Genomic DNA, 12,500 nt, shown 5'->3' with positions numbered 1-12,500 from the left:
ATAGAAGGAAATAGGCACCATAATCATATAGAGCATAGAAAATAGAGTTTCATATATACCATAAAATGACGAAAATATCTGCTGCATATCACCACTCTGAGACTAATTCCACAACACCACCGCCCACCCAGAGTCCTTAATATCGTGTCTCCTATATGTAGGGGATAAATAGAAGGTAGGAAAGGTTAGGTTTGGATTTTTAGATTCACATCATACCTTGGTTTTGGGACTTCATCTCTCGAAGGTATGTCACTCTTGGTATATATCTTTCATGAAAATGTGTTTCTGGAAGTTAGGAGTGCACGGGTACAAATATGCTTTGTTCTGTATTCTCTTATAGTCTAATCATTAGCATGACATTTGTTGTAATTCATTTTGTTGTCTTCACCTAAAAGAAACATACCAACTTTGTGGCTACAAAATTTAGTGTGGAAATCCAATTATTTTTTGGATAATTTTCCATATGACGTCCGCATAACCGATATCTACGATTTTGGTATCGTTGGATTCCTCTCACTCTATACAATGCAAATATGTAGGTTTTATTGCGCGGAATCCCCCTGTTAGCGACAAACTTGGCCCTGATTTCAGAGAAGGGCATGGAATGTTCCATGGAAAATGCGGGGTTAAATAGCACTAATAATATAACGCACAGTGAAAACAACTATGGTTAGTCACATAACTTTCCATTGCAGGGGGCTGCGCCCCCTGCGACCCCCCCAACCCCCGCCGAGGAAACAAAACCTCCACCACATATTCCCGGCAGGCTAGAGCGTTACACTATCATCGTCGATGTCGGAGCGGCGGGCGTATTATTACAATTACCTCGTAAGTTTCCCACTGAATCAGCTTATTAACCTTGGTATAGCCAACATTGTATATAGAGATGATTGTAGAATAATCAGGATGAACAGGGTGGCCCGCCCTCTTCGGAGGGTTTTGCGCCTCTTTCGATGTTACACTGATGGCCTCAAGGTCGAGTTTCCCTTCCTCTGGAACAACGACGTCCGTATTCCTAACCAAAATAACCGTTGCGTTCAGAAGTCAGTCATAGTCGCCGCGATGGCCGAGTGTGGAGGGTGCTCATATTCGGAGACGGATTTTCTGCGCGAAATTGCAACTAGCCAGGAAAATATGCTAGAGATGTGCTTCCGCTACGGCCTCCTCCATCGGGAGAAAGCCTGCGGCAGGTGTGGGCAGCCAGGACGCACCCTGCCTCCTTCACATTCTGTGGCAAAGGAGCACCCTCCCTACTAATTAGCGGCATTAATCAATCAGGTTAGTACCTTAAAAATCCTAGGTTATTGTAGGTTATCGGCTCCGCATCTAGTTCGCGTGTGCTCTATCCTGCCGTGAATATGTGGTGGAGATTTTGTTTCCTCGGTGGGGGTTGGGGGGCAGCAGCCCCCCCCCAGGGGGGTCACAATGGAAAGTCATGTGAATAACCATGATTATTTTCACTGTGAGGTTATATTATTAGGGTAATTTTATATATTACGTCTGCCGCTCCGACATCGTCGCCCCCGCTATCGGGGCCAAGTTTGTGGCTAACGGGTCGTTTCCGCGCAATAAAACCTACATATTTGCATTGTATAGAGTGAGAGGAATCCAACGATACCAAAATCGTCGATATCGTTTATGCGGACGTAATATAGAAAATTACCATTTTTTGTTTCACACAACCATCCATCATTACAGTTTTTATTCCGTTTTTCAATTATTCACATTGGTAAATGCATGATTTAATGTTTAGAATACCTTTGGATGACCAATCATTAAGATAGTGTATTGATGGATTCCTTTCACTCTGTGCTACATATGTATGTGTATATATATATATATATATATATATATATATATATATATATATATATATATATATATATATATATATATATATATATTATATATATATATATATATATATATATATTATATATAGATATATAGATATAGATATATAGATATATAGATATATATTTAGGACAGTCACTGCAAAATCCCCTGAAACCCACATTTTTGGCCCCAACAGCAGGAGAGGGCATGCAAGACACTAGGGAAATTGCAGGTAAAATACAAATGATACACACAAGATACACCTCAATGATTATAATATACCCAAAATCAGTTATGTTGTTGGGAGGTGTAGCTGCTGCAAGCCAACCCCTGCATTAGAAAACAAAGAATCTTTCACATGTTCACAGCAGGATATAACACAGGACCAACATGCAGCAAGATACACCCTAGGAATGATAACTTACTAACATAATAGATGGACGACAGTGATCTAAAATACCTCACATTATATTCAGAATATTGTGACTTTATCAGAGGATAGCAAGCTGATACTCATGGTACATTCGTATACGCATGTGATTTGCTTTTACACCACCCTGTAGTATATATGTGGGAGATTCTTTGTAGTCTCAGGTGGGAGCTAGAAGGAGGAAGCCCCCCCCATAGAGTGTATGATATAATCAGTAATTGTGCCTCTGAGTGCCAGATACTGAGTCTGCCCGATGTTATTTCCTGCTGTACACACATAGTGAATTCTTTGCCGTCTAAGTCACTGATTGGGGGTTTTACAGGGGGAACAGCCATCTACAGTTGACTCTACACAGACCAATTTTGTGTACATCATTCATATCTATGCAAAGGTATTCTGAATATTTATGTATGTGTGAATCTCGTTATTTTTTAAATTAATATATACGGTACGGACACACTAAGTTAGGGCAACTTGACAATGATTTTCTTGTTGGGGACTAAATATCATTAGTCACCAGTACAACAAATAATCTGCAGATATGAATGGTAACACCACAAATAAAGGGAAAAAATAGCATAAAGCATTGGTCACAGCTAAAGTCCATTCAGTACTGCTGAATTTTGGCTCTATATTGTCATGCATACCAAGGTGAAGATGATGTTTGCTGAGGGGGGATGCCCATCAACACTCCCCTTAGGCTGTGCCCAAAGAGTATCCCCAGTCACAATACCTTAGAATATTAGATAAAATTTGTGATGTGGAGTTAGGGACTCTGGTGAGTGCATCCGGACTGTAAAGAATTAACTTTTTCTATTGCAAATTATATAAATGAAAAAATTAGCATTATGAAGTGACTCCACCCTTCTGTGACTAAATCCCCATAACTCCAGCCACTCATGGTAAATCCACAAACATTGTTGTATATACCAAAAACCTATGCCCCCAATCCCCCATCTGATCACCACATTTCCCCAGACCCCCACCCAATTACTGTTGGCTTATTCTGCACCTGGCATTAGTCACAATCTATTTTATCAATTTCTGATGTTATTTTTTGATGATGCAGATTATTTCATATGTCAGTGAGTGTAGTTTTTTACTTTGTTATAGTGTCCTTATTTATGTAGAATGTACTTCCGGATGTATTAACCTGTGCGGGTATAAATTGTACAAGTTATTGTTTTCTGATTTAATTTATGAACCTGAAATAGTATCTACCCACTATAGTTTTAGTAACCGAAAGGAGTGTTTTTTTAAGGCACACTATGGGTAAATTATCCCCTATGTTAGCTGTTCAGTTGACAATGCAGCAGTGACAAAAGGTTTTGCATTATATTAAAATTTATGGCAGATTTATTACACCAACCTCACTGTTACATATCTCTTTTTTCAAATTTATGATAGGCATCAGAATATTTTTTCTTATATCTGAAGGAGATTATACAATTGAATCATTAAATAGGCCTAACTCACCTTGCCTTGAAACTGAAATCTTCACAACTTGGATTAAGATTAAAGCTTATAGAACATGAATTGATATAGTTTTCTTTTACACACACACACACACACACACATACACACACACACACACACACACACACACACACACACACACACACACATACACACACACACACACACACACACACACACACACACACACACACACACACACACACATACACACGCGCGCGCGCATACACACACACACACACACGCGCGCGCATACACACACACACACACACACACACACACACACACACACACACACACACACACACACACACACACACACACACACACACACACACACAAAACCTAGGTCTAAGAAAAGGTCTGGCATATTTTGTGTTGACAAATTATGTTTGTCAATAATGAATATTTATTGTTCCCCTTAACAGAAAGTCACAAGTTTGAGAAACCACAGCGTGCAGTGTTGGTGGCTCAGGATGTTAAGAAATGGGAGCTATCAGAAGCTTACCAGGTAATGGAAGTGGTTGTAAAAAGTTAGACTTGGATGACCTTAGAGTGGCTAGAGTGATAAAATTATGGTGAAGATTTTATTGAGCTAAATTTAATTGCATATACAAAGAAAATAAAGTGCCTGTTTGGTAAACTTACATCATTTCTTTATTTGAGCACTTCATCTGTTCATAAGAAAAATGTAGAGAAAAATAAAATTCCTCTGTGTATGAAAAAGTATATTGATGACTGAAACATATATGTAACAGACTAACAATACTTTTAGATTTGTAAGTTATACTTGCTTAGATTTGTAAATTATACACTTTTATATCATTATTCAAGAGATACTAATTAATTCCTTAGTATTTTCTAATCAGTATTCTTGTTGATTTAGGACATCTTAGGATTCCTGATATCAATGAATGATGCTGTAAAAGGGAAGAAGCTAAGTGTGGAATGCAAGACAAATGATGTTGTTACGGGAATCCTAAAGATGTTGGATACCCTCAGTCAGTGGATAGATGAGATCCCTGCAGTTGACCAACCACAGCGTTATGGCAATAAAGCCTTTCGCGATTTTTATGCCAGGCTGAAAGAGGTAATGTTTTCTATGTGATTTAATGAAGGCTTAACTATTAATTACTATTTTTTGAAGCCTTGTGCACCATTGCATGTCTGAAGTGTATACACAAGAAATATAAGTTCAGTGAAGGATTTAAAAAGGTAAATTGAATGTGTTCTTGCTTTATAGCACCTGTATAGATGTAATTTCTCATCCATTTTCAATATTGGACCATTGTTCAGAAAGGAGAAGAAGTTGTACAATCTGCACTTCCAGAAGAATTCCATTCTGCAGTCCCAGAAATTGGTGTATATCTTGTAGAGAGTGTGGGAAACTCAACACGCATTGATTATGGGACAGGACATGAACTGGCCTTCCTTATGTTCCTCACATGCATCTTCAAAATTGGGGCTTTAAAGCAAGAAGACTCTGTTGCAGCAGTTACCAAAATATTTCGAAGGTAAGTTACGAGCATCTTGTTAAGTATTTTTGGACAAGGGTCTAGGGATTCACATTACTCTTCTTTACTTCCACTTTCTTGTAATTTTCAATAGTAGATAATTCAGTGGTGATAATAAATTCAAGTGCAGTTTTGTTTCCAGAGAAATTCATGTAGACACTTTTTCAATTTGTATTTTTTTGTAAATTGGGTTGTACTCATTTTTATATGTACTCCATATAGTTTGTGTAATGTTTATGGATTTGGTAATGATTTTTTTTTAAACTTGAGAATCATGAATTTCTTGTCCTTGTATATTTATGGATATTCCTTTGCCATTAGTCTTGTTAGTATTTAGATGGGATGTAGATGTAAGAATTAGCAGAAGTTTGGATTTTGTCTTATACCGAGGCAATACTAAATTTTCTTATAATGGGGCAATACTAAATTGTAGCATTTATTTATGATACAGCCAGCAACAAAAGCGGTGATGCCTTGCCAGACCTGGCTCAGAGAGATCATGCCCTTCTTGCCCTGAAAGGAGGCCTGTGTTCAAACAACCAGGGCATAGTTAGGATGGTTTGAATGTGAGGAGGAGAGGAATTGCAGAAATCAGGCGAAGAAGTGCAACAATGACTGAAATATATATGAAGAAAGAGAGAGGGATCACTTTTATTCCTGTTTAGTTGTTAATTCGATGGAAATATTGGAAACCTGCCGTGAGAAATAAGTTATCATATATTATTTTGAAAATAATTTTCATGAAATCATATTACATTATTTATCATATTTTCTATATATAAAAAAATCATTAAACATTGTTGGAACTGACTATTCATATTTATATTCGTCACACAGAAATATCCTTCATACATATATGTATGAAGGATGAAGGATGTATATTAATATATGGCTCTGCATTATCGTAAGCAGCTACTCTCTTACACTCCTCCATCTTATATCACCTGGATCAGCTATTTAGATAATGGTAAACTTTTGATATGTTATTTGGAAAATAGAATAATACTCGTGACATTAGGTCATACCTCATTATACCTTCCAAATGTTTACAATTATTTCATTACCAAAAATAACGAAATGAGTGTGTAAAAGACGGATATCAAAAGTAATGGGTTTCTTGAATAGTTTGGAGGGGGAACACCAACAAGGTGATGGACACCAGCTGCTGAAACGACAAATAAAGGTGTATAGTCAAGGCTGAGGGAATATCCCTTTAGCCTAGGGTAGAGTGAAACTAGACTCGGCCCTTCATGGTGTGAGTGAGCAAGCGTGTGCTGGGAAAGGGGTTTGCCCAGGTCTAAAGATTGTCACCTAATAATTTAACACAAAAAGATGTGTTAGTAGTATAAGTTTTGCAACACCTGCATCATATATAAGCCATCATCATTATTTTAATGCACTGCTGCACACATTCACTGCATTTCATTTTACATCATTCATTTTCACCAACAGTTTCGGAAACAAAATAATAGATTAGGTTGACTGACGATGCACTTTAAATTAATTTGTATCTCAAACTTTAAACTGATATAATATGGCCAAAGCCATTTATTAATGTTTGGCAGCTCAAGGGGCGCTATTTGAGATGATACATTATTCATATTCACAAATATTACACACAGTGTGTGTGTGTGTGTGTGTGTGTGTGTGTGTGTGTGTGTGTGTGTGTGTGTGTGTGTGTGTGTGTGTGTGTGTGTGTGTGTGTGTGTGTGTGTGTGAGTGTGAGAGAGGGGGAGAGAGAGAGAGAGAGATAGAGATAGATAGAGAGAGAGTTAGAGATAGATAGAGAGAGGGGGGGTGCAGATGCTAGCCTCAATAGGATGGGACTGAAACAGCCGAACACTCACCCTTTGCTTTGCCTAGCGAATTTAACCCCCCCCCCCCCTCCTAACCATGTCCAGGTTGTTTGAACATGGACCACCTTTCAGGGCAAGAAGGGCAAGTTCTCTCCAATCCAGGTATGGCAAGGCGACATCACTTTTGTTGTTGGGTGTACATTGTGGAAGTTTTGCATAATAATACAAATGTAAATAATATTTGCTAATAGCTTATATTAAGTTATAATACTTAACCCATTAACCCCAGGTTAAAAATTTGGTAAGGTGCTGGTCTAGCAATCTTGCGGACCTGCATTCAATCCCACGCCTGGCCAGTGAATGGTATCCCCGGCCATTCCTTGCACACAGGGGGAGATTTGGGCAAAATAAAACAGACAGTATGTCACAGCAAAGAATATCCATTGTAACAAATGGAATTAAAACTAAATCTTTTAATCTTTTATTAATGTAGGGTTGTTGGCACACATTGACAGTTTGCAAGCAACATTATACACCCGAGAGGTTATATTTTGATATCATTAAATAATAATAATAATGATAAAAAAAATAATAAAAATTATAAAATAAATGTGATGGTTTACCTTCACTTTAGGTGCTATTGCCTAAAAGTTTCTCAATAGAAATGATGCCACTAATAATGGAGAAAATCAAGCTCCATCAGATGAGCCAATTGTGGGGGATTGGTCGTGAAGCCACCTGCTACTTGGTCCACAATAGCCATGGCATGTACGTACATGCCACCCAGCAAGAAGGGGTTAAAAGTGAAATATTACTTAGATCTGTTGGATCCTTCCAGATAAAATTACCTGACATTGAAGAAGAAGAAGAAAAAATATATATATATTTATTTATTTATATATACACACACTAAATGTGATAGTTTATAATTTTCTCAAAAACATTGTGTACCACCTAGGGGGTGCGTAGTGGCATGGTCAGTTCACTGCTATAGGTAAAGAGTCGTCGGTACAAGTCACATATTACGATTTTTTTTCAAATTTAGTGTGTGGATGCGTGAGCCTGTGAAGCACCCCGGACGCCCGGTTGCCAGATGCGTAATACACTCCTTTCCGTGATTTAAAAGTCTGGGGTATTTAAATGCCCTTGCGCTGCCACACCCCTTTTTGCTCTTGCTTTGTTTTCTTGTATTTTCAGCGTTTTTTTTTTGGCTGTTTTTGCGAATTATTTGGTATGATACTGCTGTACAATAGTTTAGGCTCTGTTCAGCAGGCAGGCAGCAGCAGCAAGGACGGGAGAACAGTGCGATTGAAAAAGTTGTCGGGAGTACACATGCATTGTTTTCAGCCTGTTGAAAACCTGGCAATATGTCATTTATATATCAGAAATGCATAATATATGATTTATCATGTACTCTGATATGTAAATGACAGGGGACCAAGAGCCTTGACATCTGAAAGTATACTTTTCAGAGATCACTCCCACCTAACCTAACCTAACCTAACCTTTACATAAAGATGACCTAAAATTACCTGAACAAGGCTTGACCCTCTACCTTAGGACTCCTATTAAAGGCCAAGGGATATTTACATTTGGTAATCGTTGGTATGACCTTTATGGTGTAATGAAGATGAAAGACAAAAACTATTTTCTCAAAATCATATTTTCATGCATGAAAGTAAGTATAACTTTGTATGTAATTACGCGATTTTGATAATTCTTGTTGCAAAATGATCGTCCAGTTTGTATCTACGAACTGTAGCTAAGTCATGCGTTATTTCCACCAAATACATTTTTTACTGAAAAATTAATGGCGATTTTCTGACAAAAAAAAGTCACTTTTTTGCAAGATAACTGAAACATTGTCATTTCAGATAGATTTACATAAATGCCACAGTTGGTACTCCTATTTTTTGATTAACTCTGGTCAGAAAGAAACTGCAGTACTATTCACTATAAGGAAGCCATTACATAATTTTCGAATTCTATCATCTCGCTCTTTTTTTTTTTTTTTTTTTCTGGCACAAAAAATTATGCAGCTTTTTAAAATCAAATTCCTGGTACTCAAGCATCACATATCCATGCACATTGTGTAAAAGTTTTATTGACCTAGCTAAAAAACTATAGCGAAGAGGACCGGATAACGAATTTCGTGACTGTACTGACGACTCTCCCTTCAATAGTTCATGTTTGCCTGGTGTGATTCAGGTCAACTATGCTGCATTCTAGCAGTTGTCAAAGTAGCCTAGAGGTATGAATTGTAACTATTTTTTCTTTTATCTTCAGGCTGCGAATCCTCTTAAACACACATGAATAAAGATTCCTTACACACATTTGGATCAGTATTTGTTTTCATAGTTTAAGATGCATTCCAATGATCCTGCTAGAGGTTTTTGAAGCATTTTGAACCTTCTATAGTTGAAAATTTTGTAGATTCTTTTTCATGTAAATGAAAGATTTGGGTATTTTATTGACACTATCATTCAGTCTTTTCTTTTCTTGATACTTCATCCATCATTTTGTCATTTAATGATGTTTCGAGTAGGGATTGGATATAGTTAAGATATTAAGATATATTTGAAAAAATGAATTCAAGTGTTTTGCAGAGAAACTGAATTCATCAAATGGTTAAGGAGTCCTATATTAGCACGCCTCCTTGGAAAAGTGTTTGGTGTTCATAGCAACACTATAAAAAATGAAATTATAAATTATATATATAATTTTTTTCATAACTTTTAGGGAGAGTAAACTCCAAGAAGTGTTGGGTTTTATCCTTTTATACTTTAACCAGTACATGGACAGAAGTATTCAAAGGAGATATGAAAACTGTCACAGAGAATCAAAAATAAGTGTGTGTGTCATTAGCCTTTCAGTCTTTTAGAGGATTTATAGTTATACAGATATTTGTATCAAGGAGAATTATTGTTGTTATTATTTTTTTTTTCATCTTCAACATTTACTTCATGACTTCATGTTTTATGTATTCATCCATTTATTTTAAGCATCTAGGAAATAAGAATGGTAGTCATTGTAAACAGTAGTAACATTAATATGGAAAAGGGTGTATTTTTTACTTCTTAATAGCCAGTAGAAATTAACAGAAATATGGAAAACGTTGTATTTGTTATTTCTGAATTACCATTCAGTATGTGCACAATGTTTTATTTATTTATTTTTTTACAGATGTAATTATATTATTTTTCTATATGAATGACATCTTATAGGTACCTTGAATTGGCACGTAAACTACAGATGACATATAAGATGGAACCTGCTGGTAGCCAAGGTGTTTGGAGCCTAGATGATTATCAGTTCATTCCATTTATTTGGGGGTCATCACAGCTCTACATGCATCCAAAGATTTCGCCGGAGATGTTTATCAGTGAGAAGATTGTTAACGAAAATGCAGATGAATACTTGTTTCTCAGTTGTATCAAATTCATATTGTCAGTAAGTTTTGAGCAGTGGGAACTGCGAGGTTGCTTTGTCTGTAGCTGTAGAATTTCCTATAGCTTTATTTACTTCAGTTGTTGAATATAGTAGCATCTGATGTAAAGTGTTATAAATCTGTAGGGTAATTATAGAAAGTGCGTTGTCCTAGATGCATCATCACTTTCTTTTTCAGGTAAAGACAGGGCCTTTTGCTGAACACTCCAATCAATTATGGAACATTAGTGGTGTTCAGTCTTGGGGGAAAATAAACCAAGGATTGATAAAAATGTATAAAGCAGAGGTAAGGCTTTTGTATAAAGTTTAAGGGGACCGTCCCGGAAAATGGCCACCTTTCCCTACTCTATACATCATAAAAAAATATCGGTTAGAGATAACTGATTGATTCTTTTTGCATGCTATAGAGTAAAGAATTGCGCTCTGTTATATATATAAATTTTAACTTTGCTCCCCCATTGGGGGGGGGCACCCCCCAAAAAGTCGAAAAAAATCGTTTTTTTTTTTGGGGGGGGGGGTATGTCTTCGGTACATCCCAACTATCAGAGCTCTTTACAGAATATTCCCCAAAAAATACTAGTGTTAGATCAACTATAGCCTATAGCCATGTAAAAGGCTGAATTTTGAATTTCCTTTTTTTTTTTTTGGCGGGGGACAACTTGACATAAAAAATACTTTTTTATTTATTTTTCAGCATTAAAATATTATTATTTTTTGATAAAGGCAAAAATTCAAAAATCGGCCTTTTACATGGCCATGGGACGCCGAGGCTCTAGTGAAAGCAACAAACTGCATTTGGATCGCATGAAAATTACGTGAGTTGGGATGTACCGAAGATTCATAAAAAAATGACGGAGCTACGGCGTTTTGTATTTGGCACCTTGTCAAAGTTCGTTATCTCTGTTATTTTTCTCTGAATCTAATGATATTATTTATAAAAAAAACGCTTATTTAGTGTACTTTGCAATGCAATGATTACCAAGTCAATAGGAATTTTCATGTTCAATAGGGACGCTATTCTGTAAAGGTATGTAACTTTTTTTTTTTTTTTTTTCGTTGTTCATAAAAGTTGATATTTTCGTGTGAAAAGCTTAATAAATGCATTTTACCATAGAGACAACTAATCTAAACCAGATAAAAACCTTTAAATTTTTTTTTTTTTTTTTTCCATTTTATTTTTATTATTTTCTTTTATTTTGAAGAAATGGGGAACTGTGGATGGCAACATTAGTACAAAATCATTCTAATTATAAAGTCCTGGCATGAATACAACATGGTGGTTCAATTTTGAGAATTTTAAAAGCATATGAATTTAGTACATTGAATTCGAGAACTTACGAAAGTCGTTGAATATTCCCCATGCCTCACACAGGGGGGGGGGAGGGGGAGATGGTCACTGGGTGTTTATAATTTTCGAGGAGGATCATATGTATGTGAACGCACGCACTTAAAGTTAAAAAGATTAATCATCATAATTTAGTAGGCCTACATTGACTTTCATAACTAAATAATAAAATATATTAGTTATCCCTCTCATACCATTTTCTTTGATAATTGTCAATATTAACAGATTGCAAAGGAGAACAAGTGTAAAGTTTATGATTAGCCATTTGCACCCATTATCTTTACTAAGAAGTGCATAAAATCATGCAGACACCTAGGTGTTGTGGGATATTTGCCAATTTATGGTGCCTAAGACTTACGGTAATGTCTAAACATATTCATTTTTATCGGGAACGCACGAAACGGATGCGATAGCTTTTTGAACGCCAGACGAAGACTACGCATACAACCGAGCTCAAAATTCCATATAGTTTTTATTTCAGAGCAGGTATTACTGAGTACTATCATCTTCAACATGAAATAATCTGTATCTCGCTTATACATATGAAGTTTAAAAATCCGACATTTAGGTAACATTCGTATTGAATTGGTCTTTACAACGGTAACTACCAATTTCAAATCAATTCAAATTGCCCCCTGCTGTGATGTACCGACCTT

The 12,500-nt window shown here is 36.4% G+C and overlaps 1 protein-coding gene and 1 long non-coding RNA gene across 2 annotated transcripts in view; one reads left to right on the top strand and one right to left on the bottom strand.

Annotated features, from left to right (window-relative positions):
* LOC138864025 (serine/threonine-protein phosphatase 2A activator-like) overlaps nucleotides 1–12,500 on the top strand; it is a 14,578-nt gene that overhangs the window by 586 nt on the left and 1,492 nt on the right. Inside the window, exons 2-6 of the mRNA XM_070129822.1 lie at nucleotides 4,171–4,253; nucleotides 4,629–4,832; nucleotides 5,039–5,256; nucleotides 10,277–10,502; nucleotides 10,678–10,785. Of these exons, the coding sequence (XP_069985923.1) occupies nucleotides 4,171–4,253; nucleotides 4,629–4,832; nucleotides 5,039–5,256; nucleotides 10,277–10,502; nucleotides 10,678–10,785 (839 nt within the window). The remainder of the gene's footprint in view (nucleotides 1–4,170; nucleotides 4,254–4,628; nucleotides 4,833–5,038; nucleotides 5,257–10,276; nucleotides 10,503–10,677; nucleotides 10,786–12,500) is intronic.
* LOC138864026 (uncharacterized) overlaps nucleotides 11,016–12,500 on the bottom strand; it is a 2,014-nt gene continuing 529 nt past the window's right edge. Inside the window, exon 2 of the long non-coding RNA XR_011399057.1 lies at nucleotides 11,016–12,500. This exon is cut by the window's right edge and continues 265 nt beyond it. This is a non-coding gene — a long non-coding RNA (uncharacterized lncRNA).

Source organism: Penaeus vannamei, chromosome 14 (assembly GCF_042767895.1).
Source record: "Penaeus vannamei isolate JL-2024 chromosome 14, ASM4276789v1, whole genome shotgun sequence".
NCBI lineage: Eukaryota > Metazoa > Arthropoda > Malacostraca > Decapoda > Penaeidae > Penaeus > Penaeus vannamei.
Note: the sequence above shows the minus strand (reverse complement) of the source record. Positions and strands in the feature narration are given on the sequence as shown.